Here is a 26097-nt window from a genome sequence, read left to right on the forward strand (position 1 = left end):
TTTCCACATGTCCCTCTCATCACAAAGAAGTTTGCAGCAACTTCAAGTTCAGTCATACCTACTATGTCAAGATCGGTGGTTCTCATGATTGCATGACTTTTCTGCTTCGGTCTTATCTATCACATGGCTTTTGTTATATCTCAGCTGAACTCCTTTACGAAAAACGTTGGAGGCATAAGTAAATGAATCTTCTATTTCTCTGATAATTTAAGCATAAATAACAAATCTGGAGGTTGCTTTCTTAATTATTTTCAGAACTGATTTGGTTTGGAGTCAGGGGGCAAATACATAAATTAGCATAATTTGGAAAAAAAAGTGTTCGTCTGAAAAATGAAAGAAGACACAAATTGCAACAATATTTGTACCGTTTTTATTTGTAAAAATAACCATCTGAATGCATGTCCATCGTATATTACAGGTAAGTACTTCATTGTATTATTAGAGCATTCAGTAGTTGCCAAAGTATGAAACTGTGCTGGGGAAGGTTCAGTCCAGTTCAAAGTCCTTCACTGAACCCAAAGCGATTTTCCTCATTTTTACACTCAGGACGCTTATCAGAGTCATTCAACTCTGGTCCACATTTTAAAACTGCAGACAAAATCCCACTGAAATTACATAGTAGTTTATGTTGTTACGAATATGTTATACAAAATATAACACTGGCACAAGATGTGTATCATCGTGCTTTGCAAGGGTATATTGCACATGCCGAAGCGTAGTCTGTAGACAAAACTACTAAACAAAAGGTTCTTGCACTGGAGCTTCAGATCACTGTGTAGGAAACTCACAGAATTACGTTTTACACACACACACACACACACACACACACACACACACGCAGATTGTCACTATCTTAAAATGCTGTTCCTCTATAATACTGACCTATGGTTTACAGTTCTGTAAGAAGAAAGCATTTGAGCACTGCAAAGCCAAATACAATTCCTATAGAAAACTTGAGCATTTTCGTTCAAAGAGGAAGGTAGAAACAGGAGAGGTACATTCAAAGAAAGGAAAACTCACTAGGATTATATTGCTTCAATAACACTCAAATGAAAAATACAGAACATTACATGGAACATTTCCAGGATATACAAATATAAAAAGGCACTCTAACGTCATATCACACGACCACAAAGGGGTGAACTCCTCAACCAGCACAACGGGTCCGCAAACCAAGCTGCTCAACAGCACGCGGTATAACTAGAGCAGCAAATCCGTCCGGTGTTCTTGATCTTTCTCAACAATAAGTCAAGCAACCGCTTACTGCCCAAAGTACCAGATCATACCATGGTGCCCTTTAAGTAGTGATGAATAGAAATCCCCTGAGCTATTATTTACTAGGACGTTAGGCAATTTGGAGATAGTAATGAATTTACCAGAGACAGACAGACACCAGTGAACAGGGATGTGCAATGGAACATGGTCCTTGTGGTGGCTAAAATACACTCCAAGAACAATGCATTTCGGTAGAAGCACGGAGCCACTGGGATGACTGAAAGTATTTTCCCCTCAGAAAGCGATGCTGCATTTATGAGACAACTGAAATATATAGATGTTATTTCTTCTAAAAATATTATTTCTTCTAAAAAATTTGGTCTTGTTGGATGGGGGAATGGGGAGCAGAGCCAGAGAAGGGGAGACAGACAGACAAGTAGAAAGACAGAAAGACAGACAGACCAGCTCAGAAGAACGGCTATTGGCAAGCTTGATTTCCTCGTGTCCCTTTGTCCTTTATCAGAAAGAGCCAGGGAAGGTCAGTGCATCTCTGTGGACACAATGGCTCCTGCTAGGTCACTTCTTTGCTGAAGCGACCCTTTTGCTCTCTGCTGCATCACCAGCAATGCAGGTATTTCATTTCCTGTTTTAAATGACAAACCAGCAAGACTTGCATTCCTATAGAGATGCTACAGCAAATCACACTTCTTCAGTGAGAGAACTGCCTTAATCTTCAGGGTTCCCTAAAGATAAGGTCATTGCTGCTCATTAGCAGTCTGTCTCCTTATTTAAAATGCACCTGCTCTAAACAAAAAAACCAAAACAAAATAACAACAACAACAAAAACAGATGGCGGGGCACATTACACCAAGAAGGTAAAAATAAAAACAAAATGTTGCTGGTGTAAAAAAAAAAAAAATTTTTTTTATAAAATCATTATCAGTTTTATAAAACCACTGAACAAGTTTTCATTTGTGAAGAACCAACATGAATTTTAATTAAATCCAGGATATTAAAAGAGTAAGGGCTCTTATAGCTTGACGAAAACAATAGAATACGTTCTCTGGGTCTGATCTAGATGTGATAGGACACTGTTTTTAAAATACTAGAAAATAGAACATTCAAAGGAGAAAAGAGAATCCACTGTAAAGCTGTGCCCCACTGCTGTGGCTTTCCTGGATCTTCAGCCTGGAATATGGCACTCAGGCTTGGGTTTGTTTTTTAATTCCTTTTCTTGGCATAGTGCCCGTACCTGGTATCATTTCCCATTCAGTTGTCAGGACCATGTGGTGTGTTTTGGTGTAGTTTCTGCAGTCTCTGGGTCTTTCTTTGGGCTACCTGTGTCTAGATAATCTGCTACATCAGGTCTCATCTCACAGAAGGGCTCTGATTGGCTATAAAGCCGGGCTAAGCAATGGTAAAACCCAAGAGCCAGCTGGTGGAAGTGGGAAATGCTGGGTTTAATCCTAGAGCTATTGGCTAGCTCAGAGTCCAGGCTCTTCCCCACCTACTTTGTTATTCTAAATAGGTATGTAGCAACTAAAACAAAAGAGGGGGAGAGACAGAGGTCAGAGGGAGGGAGGACAGGTAGGAGAGAGGGAAAGGAACAGAGAGGGGAAAAAAGGGAAACCTAAACAGTGGATATTTCCTCCGCATTTGTTTCATTTCAAATAAATACAAACACATTTACATCAAAGCATACAGACATATTCTCTACTTGGAAAACAAAACAAACAAAAACCTGTTGTCAACACATCATCAGTTACAAATGTCAAGCAGTCAACTAGAAATGTGTCATTAGAAATATAAAATACAATAAAGTCTGGTATGCAAAAAAGATTACATTTTAACCCCATAGAAAAGTTACAACAGTTCTCACTTGCATTTAGAAAGAAAGAGTTTAAAATCTCCCAGTTTAGGCAGAAACATTTTGGTCCTCATGGATAGCTGGTTGATGAAGTATAGACATAAATATACACGTGTCATGTGTATGTATGCAATTCTTAAAGCCTCATTCTTCTTTTCGTACAGCCGTTCCAGGTGGAGAACGGGGTCCATTCGACCTAGAAGCTTTGGCAGAGGGAGCAGACACAGTATTCACAATGCTGATTTTATTACTGAAGCGACTGGCAATTGGCTTGCACTTCCACATCAACCATTTCTGCTTTCTGCTTTCACTTTCTTGGTTCCCTCTTACAGGCACACTGTAACTCCTGTGGCATGAGCTTGACTGAGTAGCTATTTTGCTATTCTACCATTGAAGGACAGTGCCAGCCATTCTAATGCCCTTGCAAAGTTAGCATTTTCATTTAAGAGCAAATTCAATAAACAGCGATTTCCTATTTGACTTGCATATTGTTTCAAGTTTTGGCACAATGCAATTTCACCTGAAATGTTATTGGATAAAGTTGGGATCCATTACTCCACTGAAAAATTACTCACAGGTTTCTTATGGAGAGCCCTGGTGCTATTTCATTTGTGTTTAACAAAATGGAATAAAACAAAACAAAACCATAATCAATGTTCACATTCATCTGGCAACTGTAACTGAGATCCTGGGAAGAAGCTCAGTATTTACTGCTTCCTAAAGAGGAGGGAGGGTCAGGTGGACTCCCTTAAGAGGTTGATTTATAGGCATTATGTCTGAAGATGAACCTTGACCTTTGGCTTCTAGTGAGGAAGTAAACAGCAGAGTGAGAAGAGGGTCTAGGCATTTCCTGTCTCCTCTTCCCTCCCCTCCCAAGGGACATGAACTTCACCTTTACAGACCTCACAGAACTCACTGGCGAGTATGTGGAAAAAAGAAAGTCTTTAGACTGAACATTTGTCTCTCTGTTGCATTATCCACATAGATGAAGAATTACATACTTAATTTTTTTTCCTTACTTAAAATGAGAGGTAGACATTCATAGAAATACCTTAGACTTAAAGAAAACATGAAGCAAAACACAACCCAGGCCCATCTGTGTGTTTCAGCCTATAGCCTACTTGCCCTCTCTTGGTTAGACTGACACCTTTCTACTGGCTCTGGAAGCCTGGCCTCAATACTTGAATGCAACAGAAACCTGGAATTCAAGCTGCCACCCCTTCCTGAAACACAGGCAATCGAGGAAACGCCTCTACAGTCCAGAGTTAGAATGTTTCCGAATCAGAATCATTTTCATTGTACCCGTCCTCAGAGCCCACGTTGTTACTGCACAGACTAACCCTACTGCCCAGGTTGGAGAGGCTTGATCTGCTCAAATTCTCTTTTCTAAAACAAACGAAGTTGACAGCCGCCATTGAACTGGAAGGAGAGAAAGGCATCATGGTAGCCAGAATGAGGGCCAGGCAGTCAGCCACGTCTTTGTTAGGAGCACAAGCCAGGGCCGGGGTGTGACCTGGGCGTAAATGCAGACAAGGTTAGTCCTGGAGGCCCGGAGCTGCACAGCGCTCCACAGTGCATCTCCTACAGCCTCAGGGGTGGAGATGCATGTTGCGTTAGAATTCATGCCAGGGAAGAGGAGTTGCTTCTCACAAGTCATGCTGGGGGTACAACTGGAGTGGGACAGGGAGGATGCGACATTTCATGGAGGTTCTGGGTTTTTTTTTTTTTGGGGGGGGGGTGGCTCACATGTCTACAGAAAGCACAATATGATTCCAAGTTAGACAGATCTCAGCCATCCTCTAGAGAACGGAGACAACATGGCAAGGAAGGGAGGTTGGGGACACAAGCCACAGAAACCAGCAACAGGACATCCAAGAGGGAGTTCCCACTGAGAGCACACCATGAGCCACCGACCTGGCAGGAGACTCTCATTTTGACAGGAGTCACTTTCCATGACGTGTGTGTGTGTGTGTGTGTGTGTGTGTGTGTGTGTCCAGCGGAAAGGGTAAAACCAATAACTGATGTCACTTTATACACACTTCATAGAAAGCACACACTAATTTACTATTCTAGAAAAAGCTTTTGAAGAGGTAAGACGTGGGAGGCTGGTTGTCAGTAAATACTTTATGACCATTTAAGAGCATTTTAATAGACCTCAAAAAAATGTCACCTCACCAACTAAGGCCACAAATCTGAACCAGCACAAATGCGGGACAAATGATGGTTTGCCATAATTAGGTGGTGTGACTCAGGCCTAAAGGCACATGTCATTCAGACTTGAGGCTATAGAAACTCCTGAGAAAACTGCACCCCAACATGCGCCGCGAGTGCTTTGCTCTTGAGATGTACTTGCTGACTGTATCCAACTTCTAACCTGTTGGCTACAGAGCCCCTTCCACATTGGGCAGTGAGCTTCCTCAGTCAGCTGGAGGCACTGTTCTGATAAAAGGTGGCTGTTTCCTATCACTGGACGTGAGGGCCCTCTGTACCCTCAATCCCAAATAGATTATTCATCTTTACAGAGTAAAGACACATGAAGAAGGTCAGGTGTCCTGACACTCCATTTCTGGAAGGGCAGGGATGAGTGGAGGAATTATTGGTGCAGAGTGGTACAGAGTAGTCTCCAAATGCTCCCGGACATCGGGCACAGCTAAACTCTGAGCAAGGCTGACTCTAGCGACATGGAGCTCCTGTATCCATAGATACAGACTGAATAGACCTAAGGGCACGCTGACAGCCACTATCTCCCTTTTGGAGAAGAACAGTGGGCTTCTTCATGCTCTGCTTAGGGTATGTGATGCTGCTCAAAGAGAAGAAAGATAAGGTGGAAAAACAAAGGGGAGACGTTAAGGACCCTCTGTACTTCCTGCATGAGCCGTGTTGGGGAGAGAGCAGGGTGCATGCTAGGATACATGGGTTGCAAGAGCAAGACTAAAGAGTCAGCTAAGATTCAGCATGGCTGCTTACTTCTTAGAAATGGCCATGAGCCGCTAAGTCCAACACCTGTAATAGGCAGTTAATTGAGTAGCATTAACATAGCAGAACACTTTAGTTAGATGTCACAGTGCGGAAATCACTTAATTCATAAATATCCGGAATCTCCTCCTTTGAGTCCCAAGGTTGAGAGGCATTGTGGGTATAGCGGTTCTTTAGTAGGATTCTGGTATTCATTAGTTTTTATCATGTTGGAGGAAGTAGAGATAAGAGCTGGCTGGTTTAGGGAAGGCAAGTCATACATTACAGGAGGGACTTCCAGCCTTAGACCTTAGTTAAAACATTTTATTCATGCTTGCCAGCTTTCTCTAGGAACAAGGTGAGTCCTGTTACATATTTGATCACAGAATGAGGGAAATGGAAAGATCTGTGATCCCTGTGCCCTGGTGCATACACTGATGACACTGAGACCTGGCGAGTCTCCCACCCCTTAGCGTGTGCAGTTGGAACTCCCAAGGCCAAGCTGAGAGGTTGCTGGGATGCCTGAGAGTTTTTGACTGAGATGTGCTCAGCTGGTAATGTCACATGCGACATGGACAACAATGGTGGGCTACAGGCAGACAACGTATTGTACAGAAAGACAGGCAGGTTGTGTTACCTGGGCTCGATTGATTACACACAAAACACTTCCAACGGGAAGAAACCTTTTACTGGCTCTTAAGCAACTCCTCTCTCTTACACTGTCCTCTGGCTTCAACCAATACAACCAGCAGCAATTTTTCCTACTTACCATTTTCATCTACAGCAAGGACACAGGCTCCTTTGGCCAGCAACTCCTCAACTACCACCTTCAAGCCATTGCGTGCGGCAATATGGAGAGGTCTGAAAGACAACACTGGGCATCAGCCGTGATAACATGTTTGTGTGAGTGGTATAGTGGGACCTTCCAAAAGCCTGCACTGTAGGCCTGGTGGAGGTGGGAGATGTGAGATGTGAGAGTGGGGCCCGGTGAGAATCCTCGGGCCCTGGAGCATGCCTTTGAAGCACTGCAAGACCCTAGCCCACTCCTGCTTTCTTTTTGGTCCTGTTAGTGAAAAGCTATGGGTTCCTGGTCAAAATGTGCTGCCTCATGCAAAGTGGAGGGGCCAACCATCATGAACTGAAACATACAGAACTGTGAGCCAAAACAAGCCTTTTCTCTTCATGATTCTCTTGGGTATCTGATCTAAAGAAAAACTCACAGTGAAAAGAAAATGTGACATTTTGGTTAACTTATGTCACTAAAAGGAAGGAAGATATAGTTAGGAATCTACAAACAGTACAGGCTTATTTTTTGTTGTTAAAAAGAGTCATGTTGACCGTATCTTTTCCAGGTATTATTGGTCCAGCTATTCTTATTTGTTTGGCCCAGATCTCTCTGCAAGTGTTATACATAGTCTGTGTCTTAAACAGTCTTGGTGATAGTACAGAGAAGGCCAGAAGAGGAATTCAGGCTCTGTGTGTTCTGTAAGAGGCCCTTCATTGGCTAATTCGAGTCCCTGTTCCACAAAGTTTGTTGGGATGGCTGATGATAATATCCACTCTTAAATCTTTTTATTATTACATGTCCACAGATGTCTTACTGGATTATAGCACCTTATAAAAGAGTCTCACACTCAGTGTACTCTGCTATATCCTTTATCCTTTAACAATCTTAAATAAATTTTAAAAAAACAAACAGTATTCTTTGCCTTTAAAACAAATGCATAAGTAATTTCCCCAAATGGAAAACGAAACAGCTTTTAGATACTTCACACTGAGGGTTACACTGAATTACATTAAAATATAATTACAACAAATAGCTTAGAAACTGTTCAGATGTGTTCTGGGAACCTGATTTATAAACCTGACGTTTTTCCAGTCAGACTACATAATGCTAATGCATAATACACACAGTTTCCCCAAATATGTCAGTTCATAAGCCCAGAAGATTTTTCTGAAAGCTCACTAAATTTATAATGAAGCACAGAAACACTGGTAGGGAGAACAAAGATCTCACAAATCCTTTGAGCCATATCAAAAATAAGGGCTCTACCTACAACCGTGTATCCCTAGTCAACATCACAGATGTGCAAAATCAACCTCATGCAGGCGAAGGCAGGTCAGCACTATCTATCACTCCTCTGCCTTTCAGAACTACACTAGTACATGGCAGGCTCTTCTAGGTGTTGGATAAATACCATGACCCTGGCCCCACCCCAAATGAGACATCTTTATCATGCCCTCCCCCAAGGGCTAAGGCTCAGGGAACATCTCAGGGAAGACGGTAAGAAATGTAAAAGCCAGAGGATGTGGAGAAGAGCGGTGGCGTGCTGTCTTTTGGACGCGACTCAGCCATTGCATTCATTAACTCACAGTAGCTGTGCTTAACTGCATAAGACTTGCACAAGATCAGTCCAGGCAAAAACCTCAACGTAGATGGGATAGACCATCCCCAGGCTGGGCTACACCTCTCACCGAGGAGCTTTTTGCAGAGGACAGTTGGGGTTGCAGGGGGAGGGTCATTCTTTTTGGCAGAGGTAGCCACTGGTAGGTTTCCCATGCTCCAGTGAATGGCCCACATCCATGCACACAAATTGGACTTAATGGGCTCATTGAAAGAAAAAAAAAAACATGCAGTTGGGATGGGGTCATGCTAAGGGGATCGTGGAGGAGGGTAATGGTGATGGATATAGCCATATTTCATTGCATACATGTAAGAAGCTCCCAAAGAATAAATAAAGATAAAATCCTATGATTCTGGGCTCAAATCAAGCTACAGTTGTCACACTCACGTCTGCAGAGCACTGTTTTTCGCGTTAATAAGGCTCTCATCTTGTATCTTGTCAAGTATTAACAAGGCACATCTCTCATGGCCCTAATAAAGAAAAAGAGCATGAGACATGAGACAGAGATGCAGAAAACCTTCTGAATGCTCACCTGATTGTACTCTCAATTGAGTACCAGCTTCCTCTGCCTGAAAACATTCAAAACTATTTTCTGAGTAATTCCTTTTCTAAAAAGTAGCTGGGCCCAAGACACTTTTAGGCTTCTATATGGGGCCTATTAGGACTTGTTTACCATCTGACTGACCGAAAATATCCATACTGAGTATGAATATTTCCAAGATAATTATTATAATTAACATCCAGAGAGTGAAAGCAGATGGGAGCCTTGCTGGGTCACGGGTGATGGAGGGAAGAGTTAGCAGCACCTTTTAAATTCTTCAGCACTGCTTCTTGAGCATACGTCATGTCCTTCCTTCTTCAAGCCTTCAATTACCACCCTAGTGCTCCATCTCCCTTGGAGTTACCATGACACCCAAGATCTGTATCACTTATCTTCATTTCTGTTTGATACTATGAAGAAACCCTGTTTCGTGTGTGTGTGTGTGTGTGTGTGTGTGTGTGTGTTTAACCAAAAATAAAGATATCTCTGGATCTTATGACAATAGATGTTTGATAATTAAAAATACCAATTATTAGGTCTAAGGTCATGGATTACTGAGCCTTTGCTAATTAAGGGCACAGATCACCATCATCAGTATCATCTGTGAATTAGAAATGTTGACTCTTCCTAGTACATACACAGGCAGGGAAATTCTGCCTAATACAAACAAACAAACAAACAAAAAGCTTAGGCCATCTTAGACTTAATAAAGAGCATGTATTTTTATTTGTTTGTTTGTTTTTTGAGATAGGGTCTTACTGCATAGACCAGGCTAGCTTTGAACCCTTGATCCTCCCATCTCATCCTCTAGAGTACATACCACCATGCCTGGCTAGAATCTGTATTTTTTAATTTGAGAATGTGACATTCTTAAGTGATTCCTTTACATAAAGATGTCTGAAAAGCACCACAGGTCCCTTCACTAACATACTCTGTAGAGGAACTTTAATTTAGAACATGGCTGCTCTGGCAAGAGATCATATCCAAAGACCTTCTAAGTCCATGTGATCTGGCTGGACTACAAACATGCCTTTAATCCAAGAGACAGAGGCAAGCAGATCTGATTTCAAGATCAGCCTGGTATTGAGCAAGTTTCAGAAGAAAAGCTTAGGTCCAGGTGTGGTGGTCCACACCTCTAATCCCAAACAATGAAGGTGAAGTCAGTTTGCACAAGGTGATGCCTAAAGAGAGTGCCAGAAAAGGTGACATCAGGAAAGGTGAAATCAGAGAAAGATTTGACAGAACAGGAAATTTCCAACTCTCATGAGATGAGAGAAGAAAGGGAAGCTACTTAATAGGCAATTCAGATAGAAAGGTGACAGTTTTTACCAGGACAATAATAGACCAGTTGCAGAGTGAGAACTCAGGTGAAGATGAAATGAGCCAGAGAATGACAAGGAGCCAGGAGGTTAGAGCAGATTGCTTGAGTTAGTTGGAGGCTAAGCAGAGCAGAGCAATCCAGGGACTGAGAAAAAAGACAGACTGAATAAGTCAGCTGGGAGAGGAGTGTGAGCCAGAACAGTTGAGTTGAACTAGCTAGCCCAGAGCTTAGTAAGAACAAGAAAGAGTGAGCTTATTCAGCAGTAAGTCTCAGAGGCTGAAAACATTCTAGGCCTAGGTTAGACTGTATAGAGGTGAGAAGCTTCCAGGACTAGGCCTAGGTTAGGCAGAAGGAGGCAGTAAGCCTCCCAGACAACAATTTCCTCAGGCAAATAAAAGTTACTTTTACAACACTGTGCTTTGACATAAACTTTCAGATTCTGAGCACTTCTGTTGTTTCCAAGTTCTTTCCAGAGCAATAATACAAAATATAAAACCAATGAGAGGAATGGCTGAGGCCAGGCAGTGGTGGTGCATGCTTTTAATCCCAGCATGGGAGGCAGAGGCAGAGACAGGTGGATTTCTGAGTTCGTAGCCTGGTCTACAGAGAAACCCTGTCTAAAAACAAAACAAAACAAAACAACAAACAAAAACAAAACAAAAACCAAAGAACAACAAAACAAAACATGGAGAGGGATGGCTGAGATTTCTGATACCGCCGGTTTCAGCTGGCATTCTATATAATGCACTTTGTAAAAATCACACACATAGGCATTTTTATGTACCTTTTATGGAAGAAAAAAATCTACCACACTTTTTGCACATGGATATTGCTTTGCAATACCATGATTTGGGGCTGTGTTCTCAGTGTCTTCAAACGAAACTCAGTGGAAAGTGTTTAGAGTTTATAAGCCATATAGCTAACAATCTTAACCTGTTGTGTTGTACCAAAACATATTTCTACAACCAGGGAGACAGAGTGGCAACATCAGGACAGGTAGGATTGCAAGCGGTAAATGCATAGAACATGTCTTCATTACTCGTTCTGACGAGTGGAGTATATCTATCAACCCAGAATTCTGCCCCTTCCTTCTCTCCCTTCATTTTCATGAACAGTTGACAGAATCCTGAGACATGGTCATTTGGCTAAAATCCCTGCTATGTAGGTCCCAGATGGACAGATGTCCTGTGGTTTCATTACTATGACTGCAACAGTAAGCGGCACTGTTTAAAACCCGTTACATACTTTACTGATAGCCAGATGTAAGGGAGTGTTCAAGTCCTTGTCCTTCACAGTCAGGTCAGCGTGGGCACTGTTCACCAAAATATCTATAGACAAAGCCAAGAGAGAGTTACTTAGCCTGCATGCCAACCACGTGTTTCAGTGTAGCTACCAAACGGCACAGCTATATTTAACGTTTGTAAAAAGGAGTAGTTTGCTGCCATATTTGTTGCATTCAAATGGGAACTGGGGGGGGCTAGTTCCCACCGTCAGCAGAGTTTCACTGTTTCACCACTCCTCAACCTTTGGGCTAAATCCAAGTCCAGTGCTGTTGTTTCCAGACAGGATGGCTCTGCTGCTGTATCTTGTTTCTAAGTGCTGAGAAACTTCATTCAGGTGTCAGCGTACTTTGCTGAAGTCCTCCAGAGACAGTTACAAAAGCTGCAGATGACTGAGCACACGGGTGACTTCGGTAAAACCAGCCCTGTCAGGTGCCTGTGCTTGAACAGCGCTGGCTCCTCTGCTTGAGGAGTTTTGGAGAGGCCTAAAGTATGAAGCCCACAGCCCAGGTACCTACCCACAGCGCTGGCCTGCCCGTTCTCAGCAGCCATCATCAGCGCTGTTTTCCCTGAATTATCTACAGCGTTCACTTGAGCATCGTGTCTCAGAAGCAGCTGCAGGCACGCCGCATGATCACCGAAGGCTGCTGCATGGAGGGTTGTCCTGAAGGTTTCAAACACATATGAATTTATTGCCTTCAAACATTGCCTGCAGAAACTACCAGGAACCACGTGAGGTGTTCTCTAAAGATTCAAGGCGTCTTGGCTGTCAGATATAATGACCAAATCCTCTCTAAGAATTACTCAAGATGGTTACTGAAGCCTCACCTATGCGGATGGTACCCTTTAGATTTTGGGAGGAGGCTTACCCAGTAACCCTGATAAGGAAATCAGCATCTTGCTGACCTTTTAATCTTGAGTTCAGGTGAGTTCTCACTCATCTATGAGACAGGTACTTTTAACTTAATGAAGGGCTAATTTGTAGGTAATTGGTTGGTTAACTAGAAACCTTAAAAGCCTATGTTATCTAAAGCAGATGGTAGGGCTCCTGGGGAAGGCAACTTGACATTACTCATGAAATGGAAAAAGCATTAGCCTTGGCAAAGTTGCTCCATTCCTAGTACTCCATCTCCTGTACATATTTGGCCTTGTAAATAGTTTCACACATAAGTGTTCACTGTGGCACTTCTTAGAAATAGCAGAGTATTGAAAGAAACATGAATATTATTCTAAAGAAGTCGGGCTAGGCAATGTGTTATGCATTCATTCGATGAAATAATATGCAGCCCTAAAAAGCAAAGTAAATTTTTATGTTTGGCATGGAAGGATCTCCAGAATACATACATATATAGAGATATATAATTCATATGTATGTATGTATATATATATATATATATATATATATATATGCAAATGGTCTACTATCCTACAACTCGAAACAAAGGCCAAGACTCAAGACCAAGAGCGTGACACCTTTGCATCACTTACCTGCCTTTGTTATCCCTACAACTGACGATGCTGGAATCTATGGCCCCCAGTAGCAGCGATGCACAGTTCTCATGACCATTTATTCTAAAATGAAAATAGATTTTACTGTAAAGAAACTCATTAAAATTATATATTCCTCCAGACCTCATTTTTATAGGCACTGTATATTTAATAATTTGATGTATTTTTAGAAATCCGATGCCAATATATGTGGCATGCTGCAATACACTGAAACCTCCCACTGCTTCCATTTAGGACCTCTCCATTTGGTGATGTCCAGACATCAAAGTGGAGAAGGAAGAGATCCTTCACACATGAAGTCGCCCTGGTTAGTATCTTAAAGATGTGTTTGTTTGTATTTTATACACACCAGTGTTTTTCCAGCATGTATGTACGGGCACTGCATGGGTACCTTAGTGCCCAGGGATGCCAGAAGAGGTTACTAGATCCTATGACACTAGTAAGGATATCTGTGAGCCACCATGTGGATGCTGGGTACCAAATTTGGGTCTTCTGCATGAGCAGCAAGTGGTCTTAATCATGGATCCATCTCCCCAGCCCCTAAAATCACCTTGATTCTCTCTTCCCTACTCTTTCTTTACGGATGTGATTTCACGCCTCTAGTATCTTTCCAGTCAAATGCCCCAGCTTGGTGGGAAGTGTGCAGACAATGTGAAGACAAAGGACTTTCAAGCCTCACACCCCAGACTAACTGGTGGAACCCTGACTTCAGGTCCCTGGAGTCTCTGAATAACACTTCTCTCTATGAACTTGCAATAACAAGTTTGAAAAGGCGGAGGAGAGTGAGGAAGAGGAGAGAAGGGGAAGGATGGGGGAGGAGAAGCAAGATCAGGATGAGGATGAGGAATTATATGAAAAGTCTTCCTGGTAGAAAATTTCTAACCAGCTACAGATGTATCAGGATTAACCTTGGCTTCTTTTCCAGAATTTGCCAGGCAATGGAGGCTACCACTGAAGGGTTCTCCAATCTACGAACCAGGCAGCTCAGGCCACTGCCCTCAGTGTCCCCATGTGGACCATGAGTCACCTTGGAACTTTGGCTTCTGGAAAATCATTAACGTGAAAGCCCATGCATTGGTGGCAGACCTATTGTCTTTAGCAGCGGAATAGAATACATTAGTCTTATCGGCAATCTGAATGCTTTTTCCATTCATAAGAGGTACTCTTTCTACACGTAGTTAAAGGACAGAAGCAGCGCCATAGCTTCTCCGGCGTTTCTACTTACATTGCACAGTGCAATGGAGTGAAGGGATTACCGATAAATTTTCGAAAACATTTTTGCTCCAAAAGTACCTCTATGCAGTTTTCATTACCTGTAAGGAATAATAATAATGATAATAAAAATTAGAGAGCTCCCAAGAAAGAGACTTTGCTCAACACAGTCTTCTGGTTTTGTTTTGTTTTGTTTTGTTTTGTTTTTAATTTCCCATTAAGCGTTGGGTTCTGGCATATGAATTTTCCTGAATTGGCTGAACGCTTGTTCTCTGTGGAATAAAATTAACAAAATGTTAAAATGTTATTAGCTGTGCTCACAGGTGTTCTGAGATATAATGAACAAATCAAGCAGTGAAGGCCATATGGCCTGGCGGAGAGAGATAAAGAAGCCACCTCATCTGTAAGCAGCAGAGATTCTAGCCACCCTCAGCTCTTTCTAGATGCCAACATCGGCGTGCCTCAATTTTCCCAGGTTTGTACTGGAGAAATTTGCCATCCATTCACCCACACAAATAGCTTAACTTATGATCATGTACCCAAGGGAAGGGGCATGTGCCTTGTAGAAAAACAAACAAAAATGGCTCTAGATGTAAATTATCATGGCCATGGTTTTAGTGGCACCTGGCCACAGTAGGCACCCAATGAGCATTTTTTTATTTTTTATTTTTTTAGGAAAGCGCATGAGTAAATGTGAGGCATCATGGTGAATAGCTCTGACATGAGACCTTTAAACCTTGCCCTGCCCTGTCTTAACTAGGGCTTTTAATGCTATGATAAAGCACCATGACCAAAGGCAACCTGGGGGAAAAAAGTATCCATTCTCATCTCACAGCTTGTCAAAGCCAGTCATCCAGGGAAGCTAAGACAGGAACAACTGGAGAGGTCACGGGAGAATGCTGCTTCTGGCTTATTCCTCATGGATTGCTCAGCCTGCTTTCTTCTAGAGCCCAGGACCACCAGCCCAGGGATGGCACCGCGTAAAGTGAGTTGAGTTCTCCTATATCAATTATGAATCAAGAAAACCTACCGCAGATTTGCCCACAGGCCAATTGGGTCAGGGCATTTTCTTAACTGAGGTTCTCTCTGCCCAAATGACTCTAGTTTGTGTTAGATTGACATAAAACTAGCCAGCTCAGTCCATTTTATTTGTACGTGACCTGAGACAGTTTATTTGTGACTTTTTGAACCTCAGTTTCCTACACATATTCACAGTTGGCCTAGGAACATCCACCTTGCCCTGTCACAAGACGATGGGACTTTGTTAAGGACCTAAGTGTCCTTTGGAACATGCTGTACAATTTTAAGGACGGAAAGGCATGGCTAGTTGGCTTTATCACAGATCACCAACCCAGAACCTCTTCTTGATTGACCTCAGGGCTAATTTAGTCAAAGTTCCCACATGGGCGGTTTGAAATACTAAAGTACAAACAAAACCTTTCTAAAGGGACACGTTGATGGTTCTTTTAGAAGGACTGAGAAGTAAATGATATCATCTAACTTTCTCGTTGCCTCCAACCATCACTCAGCGGTCATAGACAGGAACAACTAAGGACAAGAGGTGCAGATTCCACTCCTCAGAGGGAGGCTGGGGGTACAGCTGAGACTGAAGAGTGGTACTTTCAACAGTCCACACTGCCCAGTGAAGGGGATGCTGGCAGCTTGAACCTCTGACCTAGTGAAGGCTGCTCTGGAATCCCAGAAGTGTGGATGCTTGGGAAAAGCCCGCTCTCCTTCGCTTGTAACTGGACCCAGCCCCAGGGTAAGGCTGTGGTCTGTGACAGGCTTGTGTCCACCCTCACCTTCAGTGCTCTTCAAAACACCCTTCCCTTCCTCATGTTGACTCTCCCTTGCCAGAGAGAGCTCACGGGTTGTAGGTTATTTTAGGGCAAGAAAGTTTGGAATGAGAGTGACTCATGGCTGGCAGCATTCCTTCCTGCTACCAAATGCCATTTTCAGTTACTGAATAAGGTCATGGCAGCCACTGGGTTGCCTAGCCAGCTGTAGATGTGGTAGTTTTGATGAAACCTCCATATGTCACTCTGTGTATGCCCGTGCCGCTGGAGCAGAGAGATCAACTTCAGGTCTCTTTCCCTGCCGTTTTACATCTTCTCTTCATCTTGTTTTCTTTCTTAATTAATTAATTAATTCGATTTACATCTTGGTCATAGGCCCCTCTCTCCTAAACACATCTTTTTTACATGCAAAGTCAAGAGAAATGCTGTCTTGCAAAACTATAGTATAAAAAATATGTGCAGATGGACCGGACCTAGGCCCCCTACACACATATACTGGAGGGGCAACTTGGTCTTCTTGTGGGTTTCCTAGTAAGGGGAGTGGGGGCTGTTTCTGGTATGGACTCTGTTGCATGCTTTTTGATCACTTGCCCCTGGTGGAGCTGCCTTGCAGGCCATTGAGGAAGAGGATGTGCTCAGTCCTGAGATGCTGGGTGGGTTGGGGGCCCCTTTTCTGAGAGGTAGGGGAGAGAGGGAGAGAGGGTGGGACCAGGAGGAGAAAATGATGGAGACTACGATTGGGATGTAAAGTGAACAACTAAGTAAATAAAGTTAAAAGTTAAAAAAAATATGCAGAAGACAGAAGAAAATTTCTGGTAAGCAAACAGGTTAAAATTAAGTTAAGTGATGTATTTTAGTTAACAAATATTTCTAACACATTAAAAATTATTTTAGGTAAAAAACTTATAGTCGGCCAGTGATAGAAGAGGAAGAACCTTTTGTTTTGTCTTGTTTTAAATGAAGGCAGAATCAATGAAAGAGAAGACTAATGAAAACACACAAGCAGTTTTAAGTCGTGGAATTAGAGCGCAGAAACTCTTCCCAGAAGTCATGATCACAATTTCCAAATTAAAAATCCTAATGAAACCGACATGCAAATGTAAAGGCACAGAAGTAGGGTAAAAAATATGTGCAGAAAATATCCGTTATCTTGGCTTGTGTGAGATCTCCTTACAAAGGCTGGTTAGAGAGATACCATAAAATAGATTCAACCTCAAGACATCTGCATGGGAAAGGGCATTTAAAACAACGATGAAAACCACCCCCAACATACGCTGTGGAAAATGCACACAGCTAAGATACCAGGCTTACGGTTGCACGAGAAAACACAAGCCTTTCAGTAAGAGAAAGCACGCATGGATGGAGAGGACTGCTCTCAGAGAGGGAACAACAGCCTGTAAGTACAGCATAAGCATGGAGACACACACTTTAAAAGACATGTTTTCACTTTTGTTGTTGCCAAAAACAGAGGTAGACCCACCCTGGGCTAGCAAAGCTGTGGGGAAAACACTTTCATCACATTATGGAAGCCTCTTGTGCAAAATATTATTCCTTACAGTTTAAAAACACACCTTTATTTTAAAAACTTCGACTTCTGGATATTTAATGAGATTTTTCATGTTATAATATAAACATGCATACTGCCAGTGTTTATGGTAGGAAAGAAAGCCTAAAGTTAATCTGAATGTCCCTTCAAAGGGGATCTGGTCCAATAAGCAGTAAATTCTGAGGAGTGTGTGTATGTGTGCGTGTGCGTGTGTGTGTGTGTGTGTGTGTGTGGCTATTAGTATATCGCTACTAAAACTATTTATGATGCACACAGTGGCTAAGGATAGCCTGATAGGTGATTTTAAGGAAACACCAGTAAAAAGAAAGAAAGCTGTGGGTTGAGGCTTGTCATATAATTTCACTTAAAGTAGATGTATACTATTTTATTTATAATCTCAGAGGGAAAACTTAGAAACATCCATACAAAATCATATCCGAAAATGAGGTTGGAAATAGAAAATGTTGGCTTAGCTTTCCTCTCTTTCTTTAGTTTTGTGACAGGGTCTCTGGTAGCTCAGGCTGACCTTGAGGTTGTTACATGGCTGCGGGTAGCTTTGAATTTCTGATCCTTCTGCGTCTACCTGCTGGGTGCTGGGGTGAAAGCACTGCCAGCAGACCTAACTGTTTTATGCAGTGATGGGGACAGAACCAAAGGCTTTATGCATGCTAGGCAAGCACTCTACAGAGCCATAACCTCAGCCCTTCAATAGTTATGAATTGGTACAATTAGCACTCCTCTTTTTTTTTCCACATAGCTGAAATAAAAAAAAATTTAAATATTCCAAGTAGTAAGCACAACAAAGTAAATGTGAAACATAAATGTTAGAAAAGAAACACTAAAATGTAAAAACTTCACATCTGCTGGTGTTTACTTGTGGTAGGATCTATACTGTATGTTACTTTGTTTCTACCCTTATTGTTTTAATACTTCATAGGATTCACGGTTATCTGATATAGATCAGAAACTCTGGTTACAATTGCTTAATTCCACTGGTGACTCTGAAGAGGAGTAGTATGTCAGAGAAGGGGGAAGCCACTCTTACTCAGCCATGGCATCATGGCAGCCACGGGGTGGGGACGAGGGACCAAAGACAGACACCAGAAAGCCCAGCATGGCGACGTTCTCACCCCCACTGAGGTCACAGAGGTCAGAAAGCCCAGCCCAGAGGACAGGCCACTCACCGTTGTAACAGGCCCAGTGCAGTGGTGTGTAGCCCTGGTTGTCTTTGAGATAACAGTCCTCTTCAGACTGGGCGATCTGGAGCAGCTCACTCAGCCACGTGGCGTGGCCCCGAGCGGCCGCGTAGTGCAGGGGTGTCCTCCCTCTGGAATCTTTACAGAGGATCGACGCATCCTGTTCCAGCAGCATTTGCACACATTCCTCGTGCCCTGTCATAATCTGGCACATTGGGATTGAAATGCAAAACAAACCTCAGTCGGCGACGGACAACACCCTTGAGAATGGAAGGCCTCCCCAGCCCTGGACCCGTGGCCTGGCCTAAAGGAGCAAGAGGAGCGGAAGCCTCTGCTGCGCAGGTAGGAAGCAGAACTACCCTAGCAAAATCCCTACTGGAGAAGCATTTCGGAACTCTCTCTCCAAACACAACCAGGGAGGGTATCGTGATACATCAGAAAATGCCAGCTTCGGGATCAAGCAAGATGTCAAATCCTGCCTGTCCACCCCCCCTACCCCACCGAGGAAGGCAGAGAAGCGATGACCTCACAGGTCTCTCAGTCCTGAGGGGACAGCGCAATCCCATCACAGTGGGGACGGGGCCAGGGTGTCTGTGCACAGCGCTAGAAAGCGTAGCTTATTACACTCGCAGGCTGTGGGGTGGAGCCTAGAGCTGTTGATCCCACGCTAACACGCACAGCACGTTACCCTGCTGGACACGGGGGCGGGGGTGGGGGGAGGGGGCTGTCACAACACGGTGGCGAGTGTTCGTGTAAAAGTTCTACATGAAAGGAATCTCTTGAGCTCCTTTAGAACCGGATGACATCACTGCTCCGCGGGCAGCCCGTCACGGATGGACGTGTGTGTGTGTGTGTGTGTGTGTGTGTGTGTGTGTGTAAAATTCCCCCTAGACTGCTGCACGGCCTGAAAGAAGGGTCAATAAATAAAAGCCGTGCTTATGTCAATAACCGCGGAAAAGTCTCTTAGTCACTAACTAGGTTGTTTACACCACCGCCACAGAGCAATTTTATAATTTTTTTTAACCTTTGTTCATTTAGCTTATTTTTGTCTTTCAAAAAAAAAAAAAAAACAAAAACCAATTCAGCAGATGTGTACAAAGAACTGGCCATAGTTTACATACATTGCTGCCATTTGTCACAAAGAGCAACAGAAATAGCGCGGCTGCTCAAAACCAGGTAACCGCTGAATTCCTCTGGGCGTCTGCACACAGTGGAGCACTGGAAAAGCCCACGCGGAAAGAATACTCATAGCATGGAGAGTGCTCCTTTGTGCGTACCAAGAGGAGGAAAGATCGTTGCGCGCTGTGTAGGTCGAGCGCGGTTATCTCTCGGAGGTGGCTGTGCTGCTTCTTTTTCTGCACTTAAAAGCACGCTGTGCAAATCTTCCGTGATGTGCGTTTCGTACTCAGAAAGGAGAGCCAGCCCCTCCCACAGCAGGCTCTCGCGTGTCTGCCTTCACAGTCCAACACCAGCGCTCGCGGCGCCAGGACCCAACGCTAGCTTTCATTATCCCTCCACTGTATGACGCTCCGTAATCTCGTCCCGACTGCGAGGCTGACTGACTACATTCTGAGACAAATCTTTCCCCCTGAAACCTCGCGGAAGACGAAGCAGAGTCGTGGAAAAGGTGCCAGCCTGAAGCTGGGAGACACGGACATACCCCTCTATGCAAGGCTGTGCATCCCACTACGTCAACGGCATCTACGTCCGCCTCCTTTTCAAGCAACAAGGAAACAGCGTCGATGTGTCCGTACGCTACTGCAAGCATCAGCGGGGTTCTAGGGAGGGAGAAGGAAAAAATAGGCATTTAAAAAGGAAATAGAAAACTGCTTCCAGCGAGGGGAGAGCTTTCTCTCTACTTTCACAGCAGTCCGTGCTGGACTCTGCTAAAGACTTGTCTGATGGACAGAGCTGATGGAAGATAAGTCTGACTAAGACCTGGCCCCTCTCTGTCACTTACGCTCATGCACCTGGGAACTAACGAGAGTCTTTCTCTCTACACTTCCTATTTGTAAGAAAAGCCTGGGTAAAGAATGGGCCAGTAGGGACTGGGGAGATGGCTCAGAGGTTAAGAGCACTTGACTGCTCTTCCAGAGGTCCTGAGTTCAGTTCTCAGCAACCACATGGTGGCTCACAACCATCTATAATGAGATTTGGTGCCCTCTTCTGGCCTGCAGGCAGAATACTATATATGTAATAAATAAATTAAAAAAAAAAAGACTAGGCCAGTAGAGAGAAAATGAAAACAACTCAGGAGATAAAAATCTGAAGGAATTTTTTTTTCCACAAGAGACACACTCTTGGGGTCTGACTTTTTGCCATTATTAAAAAGTGGCAAAGTGGTAGCTTTAGAAATCAAAGACAGGAAGAAAGAGGAAATATTAGCAACCAGGAAACATGGCTACAGCCAGGATAAGGGCGCTCGCTGTCATTAACAGATGCGTACACCGAGTTCTTCCCTTCGGTGATGCCGCCTCATGGTTCAAGGCTCCTTACCCGCTTTGCTGCCCGACAAACCAACCAATCAGCCCTCGCAACCGACGCAACACCAGAAGCCAACATGAAAGCACTTACTGTCCCTTGGCGTCTCTCACATCCACCACCTCTGGGTTGTCTGCTATTTCGAGGAGCAGCCTCAGACACAGCGTGTGACCGTTAATAACTGAAAGAGAAAGTGACGGGCATTCTTTTAACAAGCCAGCACCGCGGGCATCTCTCCGAAGCGAAATTCCCGCCGCTGTCAGCGCATAGTCCTGATGGCCCAGGCGGCCTGCAGCAGGATTCCCTGTCTCCCCCGTTTCTTTTTATCTGCTCCCTTCACTCTTTACCTTTTTCTGTTCCCAGAGTTAAAGGGGGCTTTCTTAAGCTTCACATCCTTTCTTATCTCCTTGTAGAGGGTTGGTAAGAGTCCGCACACATCAGTCCCACTGAGAGGCACTCCATTCCATATAACTACCCTATGTCTAGCCTGTCTACAGCCCTCTTAAAAATGGAGAAGGGAGTGGGGATAGGAGGAAGGGAGGAGAGAGGGAAAGAGGGGGAGGGGGAGGAAGAACAGAGCAATCTCCGCTCTTCTGCATCAGTGAATTCTAAATTCGATATTCCAGCAACAGTTCTCATCGATTAATGGGGGCTGAGGCTCAGGCAGAGCAGGAAGCACAGCCCTCATGTTCCCTCCTCTCTGATACTGGAGCTCTGTGGAGCTGGCGGAGCTGGCGATCCTCAAACCGCAGCCTTGCTCCTGCCGAGTGCTACAGCAGGTGCGGCTGCCGTCCTTCTCTCCCTGCTGGGTGAGGACCCAGGGATTCTCAGGCCCCTCGTTAGGGCTGCTAGCCCTTCCCTGCCCCAGCTACCCAGCAGTGGGCAGGAAATGTAGTGCTACCCCAATGCCAGGTCCACCCCACACAGCTGGGAAGGGGCACCAGGATGAATGCGCTCCTTTAGAACATGGTGCTGCCTAAGGAGTGCGAGGGGCCCTGGGAAGCAGACCTCATGGGATGACAAATCCCCCTCTAGAACGAGGCGTTTCCTCTTATTGAAGAGAACCTTTGAAGAGCCTTATAGCTATCAAGGAATTCACTCGGGGAGTAAGATGAATATCCTTAATATTCCAGACAGGGCTTACTCTCTCAACATAAGCATGCTGTACAGAACACTGAACCTCCCTCGCTCTGGATGTGGCGAGAGGAAAGGGAGTGGACGCAGCCATACTAGGTGGACAGAGGCTCCTCTCAGCTGTTTCACACTCATTTTCACTATTTTCATGACTATTGTCATGAAAGAATGGTAATTTGATTTCCACAGTGTTCTGGAACATATTAGAATTAGCTCAGACTCGCTGACACCATTCAAACAAACTTCAGGAACAATGTCCACACATTATAAGCCATAGATAGCATCAATACATTCAAACATATGTGTTGGCAGGGAATATTATGGATTGGAGTTCCAGGCAACATCTTATTGCTGCTGTTGTTAGCCTAAAGAACTATACAAAAGTCTGTTACTTTGTTGAAATTTGCAGGAAGTTTAACATGTGTCTAAAAGAGAAAATACTGGCATTAGGATGGACAGCTAAATCCCCTCAGTAATGGGTTCAAGGAGTGGGATCAAGAGAACTTGGCTTTCCTTTCCGTATCAATTTACTATTCTTTAATGCTTTGATCATTCCGAGGATGCGTCACTTTTGGCTAAACACAAGAAAAACCCATCTCGGTTCCTATTTCTCACCAGAGTGTCACACAGCAAAATCATCTGCAGTGGGGCTTTTGCTTTTGACCATGGCTGTAGAAGAGCTGGGCCCTCGGGAAAATGCTAAGTTCCCCTTAGAGTAGCAACCTCAGTTCTCCTTAGGTTCCACGGTATCCCTCCAAACTGCCTTCTAGCAAAAGACATTAGTGCTTTCAGCTGTGCTCTGCCAACCCCAGCTCTCTGTGAGACTGCCTCAGCCTCTCCCAGCTATGAGTGCAGCCATTTTTCACAATGCTCAAAGACCACAACTGTCACTGTATTTATCTGTGCTAAAACCTCCAGTGTTCATTCTGGCTGCCCCTCCCCACAGTATTTCGAGGGTCTCAAACAAAGGAACCAGCCTCTCAAGTAAATTGAAAAGAATTCCGGCTAAGTAGATCCTGGAATCAGAGGCTGAAGCTTCTGCAGAGCAGGCATTTTGTGGAGAACTGTCAAAGCCTGTCTTTTTAATGAATGAATGGCATGAGGGAAATCCAGAGTGGGTCTAGTTGACCACTAGGGGGCATCCTTGGACCACGCCTACATCCCAGTTGCAGGTGGGCGAGGATAGTCCTTATTTACTTATTTTAAGGGTAGTCTTCCACAGTTAAGCCAGTTGTTAGGAATTACATAATCACAGAGTAGGTTGCCTGGCTTAATAACAGTCAACCAGTCTTTAAAATGAGCAAATTTGATTTTGGCAATACCAGCAAGGAATGCCCTGGAAGCAAAAATACTGGTGGGAAACAAAAATTGTAACAAGAATTGCCCACACCAGCCATCAGTGGCCTCTTCCCAGTAGCAGCTCTTTCTGGATAGTTAGGAAACAGGTGGGCATTCTCTGTGTCTGTCCTGTGTGTGTTCAGTGGCTTGGGTGTTAAGGGATATAGATACAAATGTACTTCTTTTCATAAAAGCATTAATTATGTTTGCATTTCTTTTGTTGTGCATTTATCACCGTGTGCCTATAGAGCTCTGAGGACAATCCAAGGGTTGGTTTTCCCTGCTGCCATGTGGGTCCCAGTGATCAGATTCAGGCCACTAGGTTCGGCGGTAAGAACCTTTACCCACTGAGCTCTCACCAGCTCCAACCGATGTATGCCTCTCTGTCTAGCGTTCCTAGAGACCTTTCAAGTAAAGAGAATCATACAAATCTCTTGGAAAAGTGACCTCATTCCTTCACTTCCTCAATGAGACCACATTTACTTTTTCCTCTCTATACAACTTGACGCTTACCCCACAGAAGAGAGCCCTCCCCGTCACTATTAATGATCCTCTGCTATGCGTACAGTCGCTGTAAGTCTGTCTTCTGAGAGGCTCCACCCAGCAGCTGACAGAAACAGATGGAGAAACCCACAGCCAGACACTAGGCAGAGCTCAGAGATTCTTATGGAAGAATGGGGGGAAAGGACTGAGGGAACCAGAGGGGTCGAGGGCTCCACAAGAAGACCTACAGAGTAAACTAACCTGGGCCCGTGGGGGCTCACAGAGACTGAACCAGCAACCAAAGCGGCTGGATCTAGGCCGTTGGCAGACTCCCCTTCTATGAGAATAAGGGGACAGGGAAGTGGGGAGATGCGTGAGGATGGAACTGGGAAGAGGGGGAGGGGGCTGTGATTGCCTGAGTCAAAAGATACTTATGCTTTAGTTGGGTCAGAGATTCTTCGAAACTGCATTCACGTATGTGTGCATCTGAAATGTCCCTTCGTGTGTGTTGTAGAAACTTCCCGGAGAGCCACATTGCCTGCTGACTGATGTACACAAGCGCCTGTTAAGGGTCTCTGCTTTGATGTCAGATGCATCAAGGGTCGGAGTAAAAGCCGAGTAAAGCGCTATGGAAGGACATGTTTATTACCTCACTGTCTGCTCGCTCCTCTAGAAACAGCCCTATAACACCATCAAAAGCCGGACTTTAACCTGCTCTGTGATTTTGATGTGGCTTGTTCCATCTAACTGGCTCTGGAGATCACTTTGTAACTTGCCCCTCACTCAGAAGTTTTGTGGTGGCATTTGGCCAAAGGCTCTAAGCTCTTTCTTTGGGAAGGCCAGTGGCTGGCCAGAGAGCATCAATTATGTCTATGGAAAAAAAAATCACATCAAAACCATTTTTGGAAGCTTTTGGGTGTACATGGTTTAGGAATAAAACTAAGGTGTTGAAAGTTGGGATGAAGGAAGATGCCATTGTCCCTTCTTGGTGTGTGTGTTGGGGGTGGGGGGGTGAACATAGGCCCTCATACACGCACATGCTCTCTCACTAAAGCCCTGAGCTACAGCCCCAACTAAAGCTATTAAAACTTTTTAAAATATTTTATTTGTTTGCTTGTTTATTAAGGTGGCATGTGCCATACGCATTTGGATGACAGACAAGTTGCAGAAGTCACTATTTTCCTCTGGCCACGTGGGTCCCAGAGACTGAACTCGGGGCATCAGGCATGGTGGCAGGCCCCTTTACCTGCTGAGCCACCTCACACCTCAAATCCCGCAACAGCCCTCTGCCTGAGTTGCAAAACTGGGGAATAGTCAAGACCTTTGACAGGACCTACCTGAGGCGTGAAGTGGAGTTCTTTTGGTGACTCTGTCTTTTACAAAGATGGACGCGCCCTGGTTAACAAGCGCTTCCACACACTCTGTGTGCCCCTTGAAAGCAGCTAGGTACAGAGCCGTCCGGCCTTTCTCGTCCCTGATGTCCAGGTCCACCAGCGACTGCAGAAGGACCTCCAAGGCTTGGTGGTGCCCATTGTAGGCCTGCAAAGAAGAAACTCACAAATCGCACACCCTCACTTTCCTCAAACCCCACAACGGTCCACCTGAGGGGTGAGCTCCCGAGTCTCAGGCTCCTCCAAAGAGCCCGCCGGAACACTGCTTGGGAGGGGATCTGAAGCTGGCAAACTGAAGTTAGGTGGAAACGCCAGTGCGCGAGCCTCTGGTTGCCTGTGAACGCCATTTTTGTTTTCTCCCTTGCCAAGTAATATGCTCACCACATCCACCAGTGTGCGCTTATTCGAGCTACCCTTCTGCCAGTCC

At 44.4% G+C, this 26097-nt stretch overlaps 1 protein-coding gene across 6 annotated transcripts in view; it reads right to left on the bottom strand.

Annotated features, from left to right (window-relative positions):
* Window positions 1-347: 347 nt before the first annotated feature.
* Ankrd44 (ankyrin repeat domain 44) overlaps window positions 348-26097 on the bottom strand; it is a 268251-nt gene continuing 242501 nt past the window's right edge. For 2 of the 6 annotated variants that reach the window (XM_060368368.1, XM_060368366.1), the window contains exons 18-28: window positions 25617-25818; window positions 21418-21505; window positions 20504-20621; window positions 18832-19048; window positions 14319-14406; window positions 13073-13156; window positions 12103-12248; window positions 11550-11632; window positions 8830-8912; window positions 6807-6898; window positions 348-3285 (exon numbers count right to left, since the gene is read on the bottom strand). In XM_060368368.1, the coding sequence (XP_060224351.1) occupies window positions 3227-3285; window positions 6807-6898; window positions 8830-8912; window positions 11550-11632; window positions 12103-12248; window positions 13073-13156; window positions 14319-14406; window positions 18832-19048; window positions 20504-20621; window positions 21418-21505; window positions 25617-25818 (1260 nt within the window). In that variant the 3' untranslated portion in view covers window positions 348-3226. The other 4 variants (XM_060368365.1, XM_060368364.1, XM_060368369.1 and 1 more) reach the window with 2 other exon arrangements.

The sequence above is a fragment of the Meriones unguiculatus genome, chromosome 15 (assembly GCF_030254825.1).
Source record: "Meriones unguiculatus strain TT.TT164.6M chromosome 15, Bangor_MerUng_6.1, whole genome shotgun sequence".
Taxonomy (NCBI): Eukaryota; Metazoa; Chordata; class Mammalia; order Rodentia; family Muridae; genus Meriones; species Meriones unguiculatus.